The sequence below is a fragment of the Ictidomys tridecemlineatus genome, chromosome 6 (genome assembly GCF_052094955.1).
Source record: "Ictidomys tridecemlineatus isolate mIctTri1 chromosome 6, mIctTri1.hap1, whole genome shotgun sequence".
Lineage (NCBI taxonomy): Eukaryota > Metazoa > Chordata > Mammalia > Rodentia > Sciuridae > Ictidomys > Ictidomys tridecemlineatus.
Genome location: NC_135482.1, coordinates 82,406,074 through 82,428,444, shown reverse-complemented (window position 1 = coordinate 82,428,444; position 22,371 = coordinate 82,406,074). Strand labels below are relative to the sequence as shown.

The 22,371-nt window shown below is 38.1% G+C and overlaps 1 protein-coding gene and 1 pseudogene across 1 annotated transcript in view; one reads left to right on the top strand and one right to left on the bottom strand.

Moving 5' to 3' along the window:
* The window catches only part of Itpr2 (inositol 1,4,5-trisphosphate receptor type 2), a 471,319-nt gene extending 450,352 nt beyond the window's left edge, over nt 1–20,967 (bottom strand). Inside the window, exon 1 of the mRNA XM_005328880.5 lies at nt 20,376–20,967. Coding sequence (XP_005328937.2) covers nt 20,376–20,467 — 92 coding nt within the window. The 5' untranslated portion in view covers nt 20,468–20,967. The remainder of the gene's footprint in view (nt 1–20,375) is intronic.
* Nucleotides 12,028–12,127, top strand: LOC120888717 (U6 spliceosomal RNA; annotated as a pseudogene).
* Nucleotides 20,968–22,371: the final 1,404 nt, after the last annotated feature.

Here is a 22,371-nt window from a genome sequence, read left to right as displayed (position 1 = left end):
ACTTCAGGCCCACAGCAACGGAGTCGGCCAACGATGGACTGAAACCTCTTAAACCGTCAGCCTTAAACTTTTCCTCGTCTAAGTTCTTCTTGTCAGGTGTTTTTGGACACAACCACGAAAAGCTGACTAACATATCAATTCAACCCTTGGTTCCAGTTGCAGCTGAAGCCAAAATCTCTGCTTGGACTTCCCAATATGAAAACAACAAGCCTCCACTCTGCATGCTCTGGTTGGGTTTCTGTCCCTTGCAGCAGGAGTAAATGTAGCCATGAAGGCCACATAGCTAGTAAAGAAATGACAAAGTATAACCAAAACCATTCTAGCCTCATACCAAAAAATGAAATATGTACACTTTGTCACTGACTTATTCATTCAACAAGTATTTTTTGTGTGTTGATTCTGAACCAGACATTGTCCTAGGCTCTGTGTATAGCACTGACACAACAGACCAAATTTAGAGCTTAAATTTGGCAGCAATAGCCACTATTACATGTTAGCCCAAGTATTCCTAAGTTTGGACCCAAGGAGTAGACTTCAAGGAGGTTCAAGGACCCTAAATATGTTTTAATACCCTAAATATGTGTGTAAGCATATCTATGGCAAGTTGCAATATACATTTTCTGTTTCAAAGACACATATGACTCAAGAAAAAATTAAAAAAAAAAAAAAACCCTTACAGCATAAGTGTGATAGCCTGCTTTGCATTGCTGTGACAAAATACCTGAGGTGGGGAGACATTTAAAAGAAGTAAAGATTTATTCTGGCTCATGGTTTCAGAGTTTTCAATTCAAAGATGGCTGCCTCCATTGCTTTGTGCCTGAGGTAAGGTAGAATATCATAATGGCTGGAGTTTGTGGAGAAAGAGGGTGTTTATCTCATGGCAGCAACCAGGAAGCAGCAGGGTGAGGGGCCAGGATCAAGATGTACCTTTATTCTTCAGGGATCTATCCTCTTCAGCTAGTTCCCATTTCCCAAAGTTCCAACACCCCTTAAGAGTGCCTCCTGCTTGGATCCCAGCCTTCAAGACATGTACCTTTGGGGAACATCCCAGATCCAAACTCTAACAATAAGCAGAACTTAGGATCATGAGGTCTTCAAATTCTTACAGAAAGTCAATCTTCACCTCGGCATAGAGCTGGTGTTGTGCAGAAACACCATTCTCTTGTATAGCAGACAATGAGGTTAACTCCATTAATCATCTTTTCCTATGAAAACAAAACTAAGAGCTAATAAGGGGTTGCCTTAACCCATAAGATACTGGAAGGTGTCTCAAATGTTAGCTCTTTAATTAAGGATTGTACCTGAAGAAGAGGAAAAAAACCGAACCCTCCTCTAGATCACACAGTCTCAACTCCCTCAAATGCTTTTGTGGCCAACATTTCACTCGATAAAGTTGAAAGCCCTGATAGAAGTAAAGGAACTACAGATATTTCTACCAAAGAGGGACCTCTACCGCGAAGTTCTAAAGGCCCAGTTTACAAACATTGCTGTCATCCACAGCCAGTTTTACATATTCCGTTCTTTTCCCTTAACAATTTGAATTTAGCAGAATACAACAATTACTAATGGGGCATTATGTAAAATTGTGGATGTGTAACCGACGTGATTCTGCAATCTGCATTTGGGGTAAAATTGGGGGTTCATAACCCACTTCAATCTAATGTATGAAATATGATATGTCAAGAGCTTTGTAATGTTGTGAACAAACCAACTTGTTTCTCAACCTCCTGCCTTTTCATGGAATGATACTTGAGACTTTTTGACAAGAAATGTCACTAGAAAAGATAATCTCATTTGACATTTTGGTAAGATTTTCCCAATTCCTCCCAAAATGGTGTGACTTTCTTGCCTTCTAGAAAGGTGAGAGAGAAAGCCAGGGCCACTACTCCATGACTGGGCCCCGCCACCGTCTTTCTGTAGCACAGGGGCTCATTTCTCTGTCTATATCTGTCTTCTGATTCTGTTTCATAATGCCAAGCTTTAAATAGTTTTTAGTTAAATATACCCAAAATATTTTTAAACTGCCTTTTTAAGCAATTGCTTTCACAGTTTGATAGCCTTACTAGTGTGATGTTTTACCAACCAAACTTCTAGTCACAAAAGTGACAAACGTCCACCATTACCTTACCTCCTTAAACACACTATAAAAAACAAATATAGATTTAGGAATATACTCATTCTATTCCCCTAAACCAACCCTTATTTTAGCTTTTCTTTTTTTAATTTTGTTTAGCTTTACATATTCAGGCATAATGCCATTCATAGTTATAAATTACATGGAAAAATAAATCCATTAGGACACAGACAATTCTTCAACTGTGTAATGCTTTTGGGTTGTACACTAAAGGGCTTTGTCACTGAAAGGCCACATCCATGTAAGATGAAGACATCTCCTGCCAGGAGGCATAGAAATTATCCTTAATCGTAAAGAATAAGAAACCTTCACCATTTCATTCTGCTTTTGCTTTTGTCCTGTCTGAGAAAGTTCTGCGAAAAGCACATGCTTCAAAAGTTTAGTCTGGATTGAGATCTACTACTTACCAATAGAACCACACCTTTTTTAGTTTTCTCTCAAAGTGATTTTAAGGATAATCTCTACTCTTAGTGGTTGCTCAAAGTTCTTATAGTTGTTTTTTCATAATGTCATATTTCCCAAAATTAATTAGTGAAACGACGTCTCTTCAGTTACCTGCTTTATTCGGTGTTCTAAACCAGTGAACTCTAAGTATAAAAAAGCCATGGCTTAGGGACTTGCCATTTTCCCTACAGCCACCCCTTTCTCTTCTGCTTAGCAAGCACCACGGGGACATCCAGTCTCCCTTCCTTTCACACACCCATCAAAAGCCTCTTCCCTGCCGGTCTGAAATCTGAATCCCAACCACTTGGCAGTAAAGGGCTGTCACCAGGCCAGGCTCCCTGCAGGAGCATTCCAAACATTGCCTAAAGACTCCCTAGTAGCAGAAGTTTTCTTAAAAGGACTTGAAATTTAAAAACAGGAACAGAGAAGATGTGATAGGAAATGCTTTATATTCACTTAATGTCACATTTCCTTGAATTTATGGATATCTAGATTTAGACACATTGCTCTGCTTAATCTTTCACCCTTTAATCTTTCCTGAATGCTAGAGTTCAAAGAAACAGCTGGACCACATTTTGAATTTTATTTGTTTGTTTGTTTTTAACAGTCGACAAAATTTGAAGCTATCTTCCTCTCTTATACTTTGAACTAAAAAAGGGGAGGGGGGATTGGGGTTGTAGCTCAGTGGTAGAGCGCTTGCTTAGCATGTGTGAGGCCCTGGGTTCGATCCTCAGCACCACATGAAAATAAATTAATTAAAAATAAAAATAAAAAAACTAATAAGGAGAGGATACCTTAATGACACTCCAGATATCACGATTTATCTGTGAAGTTATAGTCAGATGATAATTAGAGTATAGTTTTAAAAAGCCAAAAACAAAATGTTTAACTTTTTTTTTTTTTAATTTTTTAATATTTATTTCTTAGTTCTCGGCAGACACAACATCTTTGTCTGTATGTGGTGCTGAGGACCGAACCCGGGCCGCACGCATGCCAGGCGAGCGTGCTACAGCCTGAGCCACATTCCTAGCCCCGATGTTTAACTTTTGATATAACTAAAACAATATTTGTTTTCCAAATATGTCCTTTTATCAATAAACATAAAATAGAATCGTACTGCAGAGGAGATACTTTCATTCTTTTTGAATTATAAAAATCTGAAAAAAACACAAGCCATTGATATTAAAATACATAATTTGATTCAACCCTTGCTATTAAAAAGGAGTAGGTGATCTCCCTATGACTTAATCACTTTAAAAGCATCTAATACTAATTTTTTTAAATGTCTACCATGAAACAGGTTTAATGTCACTTCTTACCCCCAAAGGACCACACACAGATATTATCAGTACTCCTAAAAGGAAAAAAAAAAAATATTTTTGGACTGGGGATTAAATCCAGGGTGCTTTACCACTGAGCTATAACCCCAACCCTTTTTTTCTGGTTTTTTTTTTTTTTTTTTTTTTTGGCCGGTGGGGAGTGGGTATCAGGGATTAAACTCAGGGGCACTTGACCACTAGAGCCATATCCCCAGCCCGATTTTGTATGTATGTATGTATGTATTTATTTATTTATTTATTTAGAGGCAGGGTCTCACTGAGTTTCTTAGTGTCTCACTGTTGCTGAGGCTGGCTTTGAACTAAGGATCCTCCTGCCTCAGCCTCCGAAAATCACTGGGATTACAGGTGCTCAGCAGGATATTTTGATACAGGGTCTCACTATGCAGAGGCTGGCCTAGAATTTAGAATCCTCCTCAGCCTTTGGAGTAACTGGGATTACAGGCGTGTACCTGGAAACTAGACCAGTATCCCTAGTTTAAAGATGAGGAACTTGATTCAAAGTTAAATGATTTTCCAAGTTGTCAAAACCTCTTCAGGGCATAACAAATTCATTCCAATGCACCTGAGTAGCTCTTTCTGCAATCCACACTGCTTTTAAAGACTCATTATCAAACATTTATTTATTCAAGGATTTAACTTCAACCTTGAAATTAAATATGATTTATACAGTTATGTCAATAATCTATCAATATCTTCAATATTTCAACATGCATCCAAATTTTAAGTATGTAAGAAAGAAGAAAAAAAAGTTGAAGATACTTTTTATTTATTTATTTATTTTTGGTACTGGGGACTGAACTCAGGCACTTATCCACTGAACACATCCCCAGACCCCTTTATTTTTATTTGAGACAGGGTCTCACTGAGTTGCTTAGGGTCTCGAATAAGTTGCTGAGTAAACACAATAGACACAATACTTTTATTTTATTTATTTATTTTTATGTGGTGCTGAAAATCAAATCCAGTACCTCACACATGCCAGTCAAGTATTCTACCACTGAGCTATAACTCCAGCCCCAGATACTGACTTTAAGAGTTAAGAAAGTTTACTTTAATTATTCTAAAAGATTACACAAAGATCACATTTCAAATATTACATATTCTCTAGTAACTAGAAATTAAAATTCTTATTTAGTTTGAGCACAATATAAATTAGATTTTTAACACGGAGAACATTTAAATTTTTAAATATTTAAAGCATTTTAGCAACAAAATTTTCTAATTTTTGAGATCTAAAGTAATGATCTTTTGATTTTAAAATTCAAATTTTAAGTTTAGAAAATTTTAAACCCTGATTATATTACACTCCACATCGTATCCTCTTTTTTTAATATTTATTTATTTTTGGTTTTTAGTTTTCGGTGGACACAATATCTTTATGTGGTGCTGAGGATCGAACCCAACACCCTGCACTTTCCAGGGAAGTGCGCTAGAGCTTGAGCCACATCCCCAGCCCCACATCGTATCCTCTTCATTAAAATAATTAATTTATGTTCTCTATGTGCATATAAGTGCCACTATTATGCCATAAAATAGGTAAACTGTTTATATGTAAGCAAAAGTTGTCTAAAAAAAAGCAAGAAATTAACCAGTCGCACTGGTACACGCCTATAAGGCCAGGCCTCGGGAGGCTGAGGCAGGAGGATCCCAAGTTCAAAGGCAGCCTCAGCAAAAAGTAAGGTGCTAAGGAACTCAGTGAGACCTTGTCTCTAAATAAAAGACAAAATAAGTTTGGGAGGCTGAGGTTGCAGCTCAGTGGCAGAGCGCCTGCCTAGCATGCGTGAGCACTGGGTTTGATTCTCAGCATCACATAAAAATAAAATAAAGGTATTGTGTCCACCTACAATTAAAAAAATGAATGTTAAAAAAAATAAGGCTGGGGACTGGGGTGGTAGCTCAGTGGTAGAGCGCTCGCCTAGCACATGTGAGACCCTGAGTTAGATCCTCAACACCACATAAAAATTAATTAATTAATTAATTTTTGAAAAAAGTATCGTGTCCATCTACAACTAAAAAAAATTTTAAAAATAAGTAAACAAATAAGGCTGGGATGTGGCTCAGCGGTTGAGCATCCCTGAGTTCAATCCCCATAACAAAAAAAAATAATGAGAAATTAAACTTACTATAAGAAAGACAGATTCAAATACATATGCTTTCATGAATGAGAACCATTAATCAAAGTTCTATGCTCATGAATAATGTGCTTCTTTTTAAAGTTGTCATATGCTCCTCTTTTTTAAATTTTGCATCAACATTATTGAGATATAATTTAGCAACAATAAACTGCTGTCTTTTTTTTTTTTAATCCCTTACCAGTACTCCCACCCTTGATTTCCTCAGAATCCTCTTCTTCACTAACAGATGCCAAAGTAATGTTTAGGCCACTCCAGGCTACTGAAGCTTTGTGATGGCATATAAATTCTCATCAGGAAGAAGCAGAAATAGTTCTGAAAGCCCCAAAAAAACGGTAGCCTGGAAATGAGACTAGTCTGATGAAAGTACCCAAATAATTAAAGGCTTCCAGTTTTAAATCGTATTTGTATGGACCTAGGAAATGAGGATTAGTGAAAGTTAAGGGGTTATCCTATTTGGCCACAGTGGACACGTGGCGTCTCTGCCTGTCCAGCACCCACCACCCGCCTATTGACAGCAGAGCCCAGACTGAAGAACTGGGAGGGGTCTCCTCCTACACAGTGCATGATGACATCACCTCTGAAACAGGCTCCATTCCTCCCCCAGCTGCGGTGTTGGCTGAAAGATGTGACCATTACCTAAGCCACTGCAACAGAGATAACTGTGGTACTGTACTTTCTCTAGAGTTTAAGGAAATGGGGCACTCCTTTTTTCAGCTCTGAGTGTAAGAGAAGGGGGGGGGGGGTAAGGCAGAAGCTACTAGTGCCAATTAGCCTCCTTTGGGACAACACCTGCCCAGGATGTGACTAATACTGATAGTACAGCAGAATCCGGGGAGATAGAGAGCAAGTCCTGCAAACTGTGATGCCAAGATTTCCCAGTTACCTATCACAACATCCTCTTGTTTTGCTAGAAATGTCTTCAATTGAGTTTTCTGATTCTTGCAACCAAAAAACATCCTAATAAAACTAGTGTCTTCACATAACACTCATTCTTGGTCACATCCAGGAGTGTGGCACTTTTTGAACTCTTTCCCATCACCAGTTACTCTGGTAAACCTAGAAAGAGCCAACTGGCTTAAACATCACCATAAGGAATTTATGATGGCTAACAGGAAATAACTTCTCATAGAGAAATTTTCAAGGGAGGGGTTTACAAAGTAGTTTCTCTTTCAAAGTATTTTTTTAAAGCTTTAATGTTTTAAAGGTTCTTCTATACTTTGTGAACATGAGTATATTACATTTACAATAAACAGAAAAATCTTCTTTTAATGCATAATTAAAAGAAGGCAAAGGCCTGAATAATTTTTACTCATTAAGAAGATCAAGAGGCAGGAATAAAGATGTACTTTTTATGCCTTTTCAATCCCCATGATTTTGTCTAAAAACTGTGAGTATTCCCAAGAGAAATGTTATAATTTGATTAGTTGCTATTTAAAATTTGACAAGATTTTCTCCCACAAATTTATTTATTTGTAAACTGATTATCCAAATCAGATAAATTGTTTTTGCTAATCTACATCTAACAGTCACAGAAGTTCGATCAGAATTCTTGCCAAGAGAGAGTAGCACCAGCTGTTCATTGGAAATGTATATAAAAACTAGATCCTATTGGCTCCAAAACAAATACATGTTTTATGTCAATAAATAAGACAAAAAGTTGCTTCATTACTATGTTCTAGTAGAGAAGAAATTTTAGCAACTAAAAGAGCATGTAAGCTTTAAAATTTAACAAAACATGAAAATTCTAGTCAAAGAAAATAATATATATATATCAAGCATTTCTAAGACTATTACTAATGCTGATACACTCCAAGTGTTTTTAGTACATCAAATGAATTACATGCATCAAACCAGAAACAAAAGAAAAACATAAGTATTCACAATTTAATAACATATATTATTAAAGAAAGAAAAAAACAAAATAATAATAGATAAGGCAGCATGGCTCCAGAGAGCCTACTAGGCAAACATCAGCTTAAAAACTGGTATACAACAAAATTTTATAAACATAAAACAGCAGCACTTTTAACAACCATGCAATAGGAACTCAACTAAGTTTCCAAAAAGACATTCATGCTAATTTTCCAGATATAATAATATAAATAATAACAGTGATAGCTTCCACCTAGTTGGCACTTAGATGCCTGGTGCTACCAACCTGATGGTGACCAAGCATTTGACATATATTAATTTCCATGAGTTTCATAGCAGTACTACAAACTGAGCAATAATCCTACCTTGCAGATAAGAAAGCTGAGATATTTAATATTAAATAATTTCTGAAGGTCACACTATAAAAAAAAGTGGAGCAATAATTTGAAATCAGATTCATCTGAGCCAAAAGCCCACACTCTAAACCATATACTAATTATTCATTCAATATATTTCTTGAGTACCTACTGTGTGACAGATACTATGAAAATCCCAGGGGACATAATATTAACAAAATAATGTGAAGTCTCTGCCCTTAGGGAGTTTAAAGTCTAATGGAAGAAGTAAATATAATCAGATACTCATAGAAATAGAAGCAAAATTAAAACCACAACTGTGATCAGTTTTATGAAGGAAAAGAATATGGTGCTGTATAGCAGAGAGGATCTCTCACAGTCTGAGAGATCAGTGACAGTTCACCACAAGAGTGACAGAGCTGAAATCTGAATGAGAAATAGGTGAAAGGCTTGCAGGTAAGAAGGGAAACTGAGCAGAGGGGGAGCACGTGTAAAGGCCTTGTGGCAATAGGAAGCTCATAAAATTCATGCAGCTAAAAAAGAAGGCAGAGAGCTAGAGGAAGGGCGCATAGTACAAGATGTAGCTCACACACAGCTCAGAGACTTGGAAAACCAGAAGTGAATTACATTTTATCCAGATATGAACAAATGAAAATTTCTTTCAAATCTGTACCTTTAGTTTTTTCAAGTAATTATGCCTCAATAGCAATGGTGAATATTTTCATTCATAAATCTTTTTTAGGTCTAAAGGGAACAACTAAATGGACACTGTCCCTTCAGTGATTGTGAAGACAAGCTACTCGCATCCCTACACAACTGCTTGGTTCATACTGTCATTATGTATCATCCCAATTCGTCGGCTGCCTGTCACTTGCAGGCTTCTGTTTGTCCTCCCATTCTCTGATCTTTCTAAAGCAAAACCAGATCATGTGATGGTGCTGTTTAAAAACCCTTCAATGGCTTCACATTGCCTAATAGGGAATACATCATCTTGTCTAGCCATCTAGTTTCATATTTTGTTAGAGTATAGTAGAGCCACTGTTGGGGACTTCTGGAAAACTGGTACATTTCTTGGGGCTTTGTTATTTCTAGTGCAACAGCCTCACCTTCATGGTCCAAGATGCCTTATTCCCATGCCCATGGGTGGGGGACTAAACACCTCCATTAATGGTTTTTCTTCCACGTGTAGTATATGGCCTCATCTGATTATGAAGGGGACTAGGAAATATGGTCTTTATTTTAGGACCCATAAACCCACCTACTTCTCTTTGTATGAAAGAAGGGGAAAATGGATTTCATGGAATAACTAACTAGCAGTCTCTGAAACAGAAATTGACATTAACATGTCTTTTTAAAATTAAATGTTTCAAACTAAATGATAATAGTTGCATTAATCTTTATAATTTATTAGACAAATTGTAACTTTCATTTTTGAAAAAAAAAACATGCATTATGAACACTGGTGTATTCTTTAGAAAATGCTTATAGACTGACTTTATAGATATCCATTGCCAAAGAAATTACCGCCTGTCAAAATTTCTACATGACAATTTACCAAAATAATTATTGATTCAGGTTCTCTAATTATTAACAAAGTATTCTTATACTTCTGAGAGATTCCTTAGCAGCTGAGACTTTGGAAATAAGCACTTGGTTTATCCCCTAACAGATAACAATGACTTCATTTGTACTAACCAGGAAGGAAGGCTCTGAAATCATGACCTGTCAGGTAAAGAAATAAAGAAAAGTAAATAAAAGTCCCTTTCTCATTTATTAATACTAGAAATGCACTGATTTAGTAAAGTTTTAACAACTTACACTTTCACTGACAGTGAATCTTGATTTAAGTATCATTTAATATTTCTCATTCCTAGCCACCCACAAGTTTAGAATCCTGAATATGACAAATTTTTTTTCTTTGCTTTCCCCACCAACTCTAAAGAACCAGAACTGAAATTACCTTCTCTGAAAACATGGTTGAAGCCAAAAATCTACTTGCAATGCAAATGTTTAAGTAGTTATGTCCCTGATATTAGCAATGACCTTGAACACTCTCAAAACAAAAGTGACCAGTCTTTAAATCATTAACTTACTTTGGATCCCTAGTGTAACTGTGTTTGGTGATTTGTGTATTCAATTTTTTTGAGTCACTGTCTTTATGTTGCTTGATGTTCTTAAACTAGATTTAGTTTGAATGTTATAGAAATGGAAAAAAAAACTCTGATTATGTTTGGTATCATTTATCTCAAAATTACTTTTCAAAGTACTTATATTTTCAAACACCGTTATAGGGGAATACAGTATGTTTAGAACTAAAAGAAATTGAACGACAATGTTTTATTTTTTCAAATTATTTTATAATTTGTACATATCTACATTTTCACTCTCTCATTTTTCTCTCCTATGTAAATCCTAAAGCAACAAGTATTCATTCAATAAGTAACACTGTGTTACACAAAAAGAGAGCTATTATAAGCTTCCACTTACGTATGAGGTACCTAGAGTAGGCAAATTTATAAAGACAGAAAATAGACCCAAAGTTACCAAGGGATAAAGGTAGGGGAATATGAAGATTTATTGTCTAAAGGATATGGAGTTTGTATTTGAGATGATGAAAAAGTTCTGGAAACAGTGGTGATGGTTACTCAACACTATGAATATAATTATTGCTGTGGATTTATAGACTTAACAAAAATTAAAATGGAAAATTGATGTCATGTATATTTTTTCACAGTTTATTTTAAAAAGGCGCTACAACTTACTACAGTATTAAACTGTCTATAAGCAGTGACAACCGGCACATGCCCAGGCCCTCGGTCCCCTTTCCTCAGTGCCATACTGCCCCAGAAGCAGATAGAAATCAGAGCTCTGCTCAGTGATTTTCCTGGTAGCCAGATCAGAGCACTGGGATTCACCTTCATGGCATAAATGATTAATCCTAATCCAAGTGGGGCCAAATGCTATCACTCTACAATCTGAAATTTGAGAGACACCAATATAGGAATTACAGGGTCAAGGTCAAGCGGGTGGTGGGACCCAGAGAGAAGGTCCTGCTGTTTGTTGGGACTCTCACAGGAGCCCTGGATCTTGGCCTCCCTAATGACCACTTGTCAGTTTCTTGGTGCTCCTCCAGTATCCTCACAATAAATCTCCTTCTTTCCTTAAAGGTAGCCAGAGATGGTCTGTGTTCCTTACCAACAAAGAACCTTCCTTTCAACATAATAAAGTCATCTAAATCCTCAGCTTTATTCAGGTGGGCAAAGTGATGTACAAATATCCCTTGCTTCCCAAATCTTTCTAGGTTTCGAGATCAGATAGTAAGAATTAGGATATCAAGGGACACTGTGAATTGTTTTTGAAGATTTCCAAGGCAATTCAGTATATAGTATGCAAATAATTAAATATGAGTTGAACATGAGTCGGAGGTACCTTAGTCTCTTGAGACTTTTATAATAATATACTTTGATTTATCACTAGAAATGTTAATAAACAACTTTTAAACTAGTTGTATTTTTCAAAAAACTAGTTGGGTTTTTGTTAGCTTATTTGGGCTCTTTACATTTAGCATTGGTGATCGATTTAAATTCCCTACAAAATATGAGCAATCCTCTTTTCTACAGGAGACAATATGTGGAGAAAAGTAGGATCTGTCCTTAGTGATTGTTTCATAATTAGCCATTACCACTACAGGTCTCAGGAAGCTGGACAACTAGGATTTATTTCATTCAAAACCTAAGTTTTAATGCTTGCTTTGGTGGCTCATACACTAAAATTGGAAGGACCCAGAGATTAGCATGGCCCCTGCACAAGAATGATATGCATATTTGTGAAGCATTCCATATTGTTTTTTAAAAGGGAAGAAAAAAAACCTAGGTTTTGTAGAGTAGAGGAAGGAGTGTAGGAGGCGGGAGGGAGGGCAGGAAGGACAGAGAGGAGGGATGGGGAGATCATGAACTGAAATCGAATTCCATGTGTATATGATTTTGTCAGGATGAGCCCAACTACTTACTACATATAACTATAAACCTCAAATTAAAAAAAAAAAAGAGATGGCACCTTGGAGACATGATTAGGCCATGAGGCCTTCACCCTCATAGGCTGTTATAAAAAGCTAAATTCGGTCTCCTTTTGCCCTTTCTTGCCCTCTTACCTTCCATCAGGCAATGATGCAGCAAGAAGAATCTCACCAGATGATATGACCCAATAAATTTCTGTTACTTATTAAAAAAAAAAAAAACCTAAGTTTTCTCTAGAAATCCATTGAGGATATAACCAATATATAATAAAGTCTAGCATTTTATAACTGGTACAAAGAGATCTTTATAATGATATTTTAACAGTGACTCAAACATCTCAGTAATAGATAGAACCTTAGTGACGTATGTCTGAATTCTAAGAATTTAGATACCAATTGAGATTATGCTTTGTTCACTTCCTTAACCTTTCCCTGTATTCATAGGAACCTATCTATGGCCTTTGTCACTTTTTAAGACATCGAAAGAGAAAGAGGGTATGTAGACTCCATACACAGAAGAAGGGAGTTTCAAACCAAGTGGGAAAGTGTGTGTGACTGTGTATGTGCAGTGTGTGTGAGTGTGTGTGTGTATGTGTGTGTGTATGCATATCCACGCAGTCAAATGCATTATAGGGAAAAAATAATTAAGAACTACTTTAGATGAAAAGCTTTCCTTATTTCCAAAGCTTCCAGGGAATCTATAAGACTTGAATTAAGTTCATGACTCATGAAGAAAAACTATGAAACACTGGAGATAAGAAGCAGCAAGGAAAGGTGAATAAAAATATCATATACAAAGAAGCTGAATATCTTTTCTCAATTCTACACACACACACACACACACAAAAAAAAAAAAAAAAAAAAAAAACAATTGTTAAGTTTCTTCTTGACCAAGCTTTATATCCCTGGCCTCATTCTCTCAGGACTCAGTAAATCCAGCATATACTGAAAGGAGACTTTCTTAATAATCTCAGAGGGTCTGAATCAAGTTTAAGTCTCTCACATTTGCTAAAATTTGCATAAAATAGATTCTCAGATTATTGCTTCTGTTTTTGTGTCTCTCAAAAATAACAAACTGTTTGCTTATAGTTTTTCAGATCTATTAAAATGGACAGAAAAATTCACTGATTTTTTTAGATGAAAAATTACCAAGAACACATAATCAATTATGGGAATAGATAAAACAAATATCCATCCTAATAATCCTGCAAAGTTCAGCTCATGTGCCAGCTCATCTTTGAAGCCCCCCCAGGTCATCCAAAGCAGAAGAGGAAGAAGGGCTCTTCTGACTTCCTATTCCACTGTTTCTGACCACATTTTTGGCATTTATAAAGAAGTATCTCACAGTACAGATATTCAACACCAGTCTTTTCTGTTACTAAATATTCAAAAGTGCTACACTGATTTCCCAAATATTTATTCAACACCTACTATGTACTAGGAATTTGTCAGATGCTAAGCATACAAGAATTGAAATGACCACATTTTCTTGGTACTTGTTAGTTCCTGGGCTTGCAGCACTCACAACACTGAAAGTAAAAATAAAAACTGCCTTCATTTCTCCAACAAATCCTGGCCCACTGTTGTACCACAAATTGTCAAAGGAAGATTTTATTTTTGAGATAATATTTTATAGCTTCATATCTGTCATTTCTTTACATGTGTATCCCTGGCCCATAGTGTAGCTCATTAAGCATTTACCAAAAGAATAAATCATCTTAGCATGCTTCAGCAAAAAGTACACCATCAGGACAGTCACGTGGACTTCTTTCATCATGTGGACACTCTGTCAATCTCTCTCTCTCTCTCTCTCTCTCTCTCTCTCTCTCTCTCTCTCTCTCAACTCAGGGGCATTCAACCACTGAGCCACATCCCCAGCCTTTTTTTTTTTTTAATTTAGAGACAGGGTCTGAGTTGCTTAGAGCCTCACAGTTGCTGAGGCTGGCTTTGAATGAGATCCTCAGGCCTCAGCCTCTGGAGCCACTGGCATGTGCCACTGCATGTGCCACTGCATATTACAGGCATGTGCCACTGCACCCAGCTATATTTAACTCATTCTTAATTCAAGGTTGGAGATCTATGGTGTGTGTTGTTATAACCTATATAATAGCTATTGTTAACCAACAATTGATTTGAATTTTGAGAAAGCTAATCCATCCTTTTCAGACAGTAAAAGAATTTGTTAATTTAGTTTGAACACACACCCAATAACCCCTCACAAACTAATGCTATAGATGTTGACTAAGGCAATAAAAACCTCAATCTGAGTTCAAGGTTACTAAAAGAACAAGTCAACCATGCAAAAATGTATATTTTACGTGTGTAAGCAGACTTCTAAAGTAAAACAGACTATATATTTACTGTATGAAATAAATTACTCATCATAATTGCTCAGTATTAATGGCTGGGCAGACATTTTTCATAATACATTTTAATATCAATGTGAACTAGAAACAAATTTTTCATGGTAAACATATGACTATTTCAGCAACATGCTTTATTTATACTTTTTAAAATAAATATTATTGATGTAGCTCAGAGGTAGAGTATTTGCCCAACATGTATGAGGCCATGGGTTCAATCCCCAGCACCACAAAATTATAAATATAGATAGATATAAATATATATATGTATTATTGATTAACAGTAATAAGAAGTTGAAGAATCCTTAAAAACATCATTTTCATTTTAATTAACTTTCCTGACTATAAAAGCAATAGGTGTTTAATTAAAGAAATATATTCAAAATCTGGGAAATAAAGGAGATATAAAAAGGAGAATTAAAAATCAGCCATTCATGGGCCGGGGCTGTAGCTCAGTGGCAGAGCACTTGCCTAGCATGTGTGAGGCACTGGGTTCGATCCTCAGCACCATATAAAAATAAACAAATAAAGGCATTCTGTCCACCTAAAACTACAAAAATAAAATAAAATAAAATAAAATAAAAAGGGCTGGAGATGTATCTCAATGGTTGAGTGCCTCTTGGTTCAATCCCTGGTACCAAAAAAAAAAAAAAAAGTAAAACTTACTTAGTACTTTATAAATTTATCATAAAAGTCCATGGTTACTTCTTTTACATTTATATATGAAGATATGTACTCTGACTGGGATTAAAGTTTGAAAGTTTAGTTCTATAGTAATCTGTCTATAGTCTCTTGGTTATCTTCATACCATCTGTACAATAACGGTTCCAAAGGGAAAATGTGATTGTGAAAAGAGCTACCTGTGCACAAATAAAAGACTTCTTTTAAACCTAGAATGAAGCCAAGCAGTTGCCTCTGAATTCCAGTCTGTCAAGACGAGTGTTTAGGGGCACTTGAACAGGGACAGTTGTTTACCTGACTGAGCTCTCACTTTAGTGAGGGTCCAAGGCCTGCAGTGTTATTCATGGAATGACTTCTAGGTTTCAGAAACTGTCCAGCTTTCAGTTTAAAATAGACTTCATGTGGACCACTTCAGAAGCTGTCTTTGAACTTTAGCTGGTTTCAAGTTCCACAACATCACACTTCTAACCCTTAGACTTCCCCAAAAAACTCAGTATTCAAGATTCCATCATGTATCCTCCCCACTGAACATGTATGCAAATATTCAATGAATTTTTAGATAATTTTTATCACATTATCAGATGCCATGGCCAAAACAAAGCTCAGTTTCTGTGCCTATAGCAGAAAACAATATTTGGCTATTATTTGGAAGGTCCTATTTGGAAGATAATAAACATAACTTGCAAATTATGCAAAAATAAAAGTTCCATTCCATGCTTCATCTACAACTCCCTACTAATCAAACAATTCTATTACAGAAAATATTTTTACAACTATAATAAGGATGGCATAATTAAAAGAAAATAAATCATATCTGTAAACATTAAAAGGTTAACAGAAGAGAAATTCAAGGGACTATAATTAGGAACAATAAAATGTAAGCATTTTCATAGTCTTGTTATCCAAGGAATTAAATCAGAATCACTAACTATGTGGCTCACCCCTTTCCCCACATATTATCTGTTATTGAACATGAAAAAAAGAAAGGGAAAAATTAATAGAATTGGTCAAAATCAAGCAAGAAGTAAAAATAAGGGCCTCAATCCTTTGTCACTCTGACTATTGTGACACTTTGATATCAGTGTTACAATTGGTAGTCATCTGACAGTTCTTCAATACCATAACTTGATGAAACCTCAATCCAAAAGTAGCAATCACTTAAACATACATACACACACATGCACACAAATATACACACTTTTTATTTCCCAACCTCTCATCTTATGAATGGCCAATGAAGAAATGGCATACCTCACTGGTTCCACTTTCCCTACCATCCTAAGAATTCTGCTAACACTTTTTGTGTTAGTTAGCTTCCTGTTACTGCAATAAAATACCTGATATAACCAATGTATAAAAAGAAAGGTTTATTTTAGCTTAAAGTTTTGGAGGCTTTCAGGACTGATTGGCCTCACTGCTTTCAGCCTGTAATGGCATAGTACATCATGATGGGAGAATATGGCACCTTATGGCAACTGGGAGAATATGGCACCTTATGGCAACTGGGAGAATATGGCACCTTATTGCAACTGAAGCAAAGAGAACAGGAGAAAAAAGCTATATCCGATATCACTTTTAAGGATAAGCCTCCAAAGACCAAACTTCCTCCCACTATTCCCAGCCGCTTAAAGGTTCTGCCACCTCTCCCAATAGTGTAATGAACTGGGGACCACACTTTTAACACATGGTCCTTCAAGGAAATTTAAGATCTAAACTCTAGCACTTTTATCCTGAAAAATCAGACTCATCAATTGAAACACATTTATTTTCTTCTGATTCTTATAAATGGCATTACAGTTAATTTTTTAATGACCTTGCATGGTTTTAATGTTTAGGACTTTCTTTGACTCATGGAACCACAATGTCATCCAATTTTTAGAAATTATATACCCATGCCACATGTAATATTATGTAGGCAGAGATTGGGGTAGCATCCCCTACTTGTTAGCTTACTTACAATTTGTAAATATTTTATTTTGCAAGTTGGGTCTAGGGCTATGAAACCAAAGTTTCAATATATCGTAGTTTCTCAATATATTGTTGCAGGTCATTATTTGTACATGTCCTGTATCAAAGATAGTGGATACTTCTGGTTGAATTAATAACCTTAATTAACCATTACAAAATTAAGTGGTATTATTTCTCAACAGTTGAAACTTTTCATCTCTGAATTTAGAAAATTATTTTATAACACAGAATCCCTAAATTTGAAAATGATCAACATGTTAATAAAAATCTAAGCAATGAAGAATAGAACATGAACCACGTAGTCCCTTTAGAAATTAAACAAGCCTTATTAAAAGGTGCCAGATGCTTTCTGAAAGCATCTCAGAAGTTTCTGCAACATTAATTAAATATCTCATATACAGCAAAGTTTGGAAATGTGTGTTAATAAGATAATCAATAATTGCAGGTTTAACTCTATGTCAGTTCCAATTTTAAAAGAAATAACATGTTTTTCAATGAGCCCCATTTTCAAAGCAGAAAAGTGCTATTTTTAATCATCAAGGATACACTAAAGCCATTATTTGTCAAGTGAAATATCACAGCACTTGAAGAGTTTGTCCTGATTATTCCATAAGGATACTCTTAAGTCAGAATTCATTTAAGTCCTAAGCTAGTTATCTGCTGCCCTTGGATGCTTTTGGACACTATTCAATGAGGGCCAGGAAACTGCATCAGAGCATATCAGCAATGACTTTCATTCACTACAATGCCCTTTGAAAAGATGTTCAGAAGCAAGTATCAGGACAGAGAAATGGCATACCCAATTCCTGACTTACAGAGTACTACATAATTATGTGAACCCCTGAGCAGTCTCGCTCAAAAAAAGAATATCCAATCAAAGCATCAAATTCTATCAGGCACAGCTTTTCTAAAGACTCTTCTTTAACTTAGCAGCATATGAACCTTGTCAGATTACTCTCAACATGACTCTGTACATTAACAGAAAAATATTATTCTGTTAATGCAATACACAAATACAATCTAAGGAAACTCAACTTTTGAAACACCATCAAGAAACACTGACTACAAATAATAAATATTTATACAAATGTATATGTGACATTCATAGTCATTCAATCTTATTTTTCTCAAGGCTTAAAAAGTATTATGTGTTTATAGCCAAAGGAAAGCATACTTGGCTAGGAATCTGGAGACAGGGTTTGAGTTTCAACTTTTTGCACTGATATCTCCTATTTCTAGGGTCAGTCACTTCATTTTTCTTAGAGTTTCCTTATCTCTAAAATGAGTAGGGCAGACTCCACAACTGTTGAAGTTGAAGCTCCATGATTTGCCACCCACAGCCCTTCTAGTATTTGTTTTATAAGTTACCCACACGCATGCCTTTGCTGTATAAGGCACTATAGAAATACGGCCTTTTGGTTTTGACTAGGTTTTATACACTACTCCTAGACTTTTTTATTGTATTATCCACAAATATAATTATTGCTCATAGTCACCAAGGTATTGATAATTACTGCAACAGCTAGTACTTACATAAGTGCTTATTACATGACTATACTGTACTAAGCACTTTACACATATGAACTCTTCTCACCACAAACCCATGGGAAAGAAACTATTATTATTCCCATTTTTGCAACTGAGGGGACTGAGGTACAGGTGGGTTATGTAACTTGCCCAGGGTCAAAAAGTTTACAAGTGGAAGAGTTGGGATTCAAACCCCAAACCCGCTCCTAGAAGCCCATCAGTTTAACTCCAGCCTTGCACTTGGCTAGAGGGTCCATAGGAGGTGAAGTGCAGCAGAGTTCATCCACAAAATATTGGCAGAGTCCCCAAAACTGCACTCATACTATGAATACTCCCAGGAATAACCAATGGTTTGTGATTTACAAACCCAGCATACATACTTGCAATTCTTATTTCTTTCTTTCCTGCTTCAGTTTTGCAAGTAAATAACAAGGATGGAAAAGAGATTAAACTAAATCTACCTTCCTTATCTCAATTATTTGGGGAAATGTACAAATAACAGGAACTGTGGGACTACTGGTAACTTCCACATCCCACTGCTGAGTAGGCAGAGCTCCGTTATAACAAGCTCCCAGTCATGGTCCAGGGACGTTGCATGTTAAGTCATGTCCCCCAAAAACGAACAGCTGAAAACAGTGACCAGGCAGACATAGAAACACCAGTTCTGCAGCCTCAAATCTCTAAGACTGAGGTTGTCTAAGAGCCTGGGACCATGAGGTAACAAAAAAACTACCTCTGCAGCAAAATATGTTACAGTGTGCAATTAAACTGGTCAGTGGTATACAAAATTAGGGCAGAGAGAAAATACTGGTAATCAAAAAAAAAGCCCTATTTAGCTATTCAGCACATTGTTTTTGTATATGTATACTCATATATTTCCCCAATTATTAACCAACTCCAATCTTGCACTTGGCTGAGATTCAAGAGATCTTCCCTATGGGAACCAGAGAAGACAGGTCTGAGTTCTGGAACCCAGGCAGCCGCCCCTAGGCTGCCCACGAGGCGGGGCAAGTCCTCGTTTGGCAAGGACAAAAGGAAATTACTTCAGCGAAGAGGAGACGGTGAGCTCCTCCGGTAGGACAAAGCCACACTTTGGCTCACCACATCTCGCCCGAGTTTCACGTCCAAGGCCACGGACTTCTATCGCCTGCTCTTCAAACCCAGCACTGACAGACAAGGGGATGAGAGCGGTACTGAGAAACGATGGGAAGAGAAGGTGTTTTGTTTTCCCAAAGGAGAAAACAACCCCACATTTTAATCAAAACAACCTTTGGAGAAGCCAGCGAAGACTTCTTCGCCCGGCCTGTCTCAGGACTTTTGAATCACTTCCTCCTTTTCTGATGTGTCTGAGTTTGAGATTACAAAGTTGCTGAGAAAGTCTTGCCTCTCCGGCAGCTTCCTGCGAGTGAGAGCGGGCGCTGACCCTGCCCGGCGCCGCCACCTCGGGCGGGAACCGGAGGGCGCCGCGGCGCGAGGAGGGACTGGGATGGGTTCCGCGGGGACAGAGCGCGAGCGCTGCCCAGCCGCCTCTCCTGCTTACCCCAGGGTGCTGATGAAGCCGTTGACAGAGCCCTCCGCGTACAGGGACACGATGTCCCCTATGTAGAGGAAGCTGGACATTTTATCAGACATGCTGCTTCATGTTCCAAAGTGAACCTCCCTCCTCTTCCCTGCGCCCTCGCGGCTCTCTCCAAAGGAGCTGCAGCGGCAGAGGCAGAATGGAGCGCAGGACCGCTGCAGCGGCGCAGGGCACAGTCCCGGCGACCGAGAGTAGGGGTTCAGCCTGCTTCCGCACCGCAGGATCCGGGCAGGAGCGAAGGCGCCCTGTGGACACCCCACGACGTGCGCAGCCCCGACGCCCCGAGAAGCTGCAGCAGACGCCTCCTCGGCAGGTTTCCTGTTCCTTCAGAAGTTTTCTCTCCAACACCTTTGCTCCTCCTCCTCCCTCCTCCGCTCCCTTCTTCTAGTCCCCTCCCCGCTCGGCGTCCCGCCGCAGCCGTCACCGTCACCGCAGCCCCGCGGGAGCTGGAGGTTGCAGAGCCCCTCGGTCCCCTCAGGGGAATTTTTGGACCAGGTGCTGGTGCCCATCCGATCAGGCGGAGGAGAGGATCCCAGGGGAGGCGGGGGCATCCAATCAGGCAACGGCGACCGGGGGCGGAGCTGGACAGGGGCGGGGCGACTCTGAGGAGGCCGGGCCACCGGGGAAGCCAAAGAGGTGGACGCAGCGGCGGACGCGGGGAGGAGCAATGGGCGGTGCTGGAAGAGCTGCAGGGGGCCGGAGCCTCCGGGGGGGACGCTGCCTATTCCAACTGGAGAGGAAGGACCTGGGGCGCTACAGTCCCTGCCTGGGAAAGCGAATGAGCCTGAAAGGGACTAAAAGGGTGCGAATTGGTGAAGGGGAGAGTGCATGCATGACCCATGCTCAGTAGAGTGAACCAGCGAGACTCCTGAACATGAAAACGTGGAGTAGGGGTGTGGATGGGGTGGATGGGATTGAGTAACTCGCTGATCAAGGGAGAGGAAGAAGTTGAAGTGAAGGAAAACATAAAAATAAAAAAATAAATACATAATAAAGAAAAGGAGGGAGGAGGGAGTAAAAATCTCGCTTGGCATATGTAATTTTGTTGTTTTGTTTTTCTCAAGTATATAGCCTCTGTGAAACTTGACCCAGGAGCAGATGTCTAGGTGAGTGGGAGCTTCCGTGGAGCTTTCGTCACTTGGCCGAGCCTGCAGTTTTTGTAGCCAGCCCCTGACGATGAGGGCACTGTGGACCTGTGCCTACTCTTAACTTCTGTTAAACCTCCAAGGCTGGGCCTCCTGTGCTTCCTTAACTTCAAGCCAAGGCTAACCATGTACCTCCTGGAGCCCATTGTCACTGTCTCATTGACAGCCCTTACTTGTTTATATTTAAAGTTGATGACTTTTGAAGCTCCAGCTGTTGCGAACAAACTGGAGGCAGCACACGTTTGAACTCCTTCTCTGTTGCTTTTGAAGTCTTCACCTTAGAACATCGTTTAAAAGTCTTTCACCCTACCCTTCTAGAAGACCTGAAGGAGGCAAACTCTAGCAGTAATGACAGTCGACACTCAATTTAAAAAAAAAAAAAAAACTGCTACTTAAGTAATCCCACAGAGCAACGTTTGCAGAAAGGCAGAGGAACTCTGGGAATGCAGAGGGATATGTGCCAAATTATGCAACTAGCCAAAATGTACCTTACAGTTCAATGGTGTCACTCATGTCTTACAGCTCAAAGATGGTTTGGGTTGAAATTTATAGTCATACAATAGACTGTAAGAGAAAAATCAGCTTAATATTCAAATGTTTGTATTTAGAAAGCCTTCAGGAAAGAAAAGAATAGACTCTGGATCCAGGAAATGCCAGTACAAAGTCTGTGTGTGTTGAGATAAACTGGACCTAGTCATTGACTTACCATGCAGCTGAGAGATCTCTTTACTTCTGTGTTCTGGAAAAGATAACTTAGCTACTTAGAAATGCCTATTAATGATAGAAGCCCTCTTCTGCCTACACATGTGACA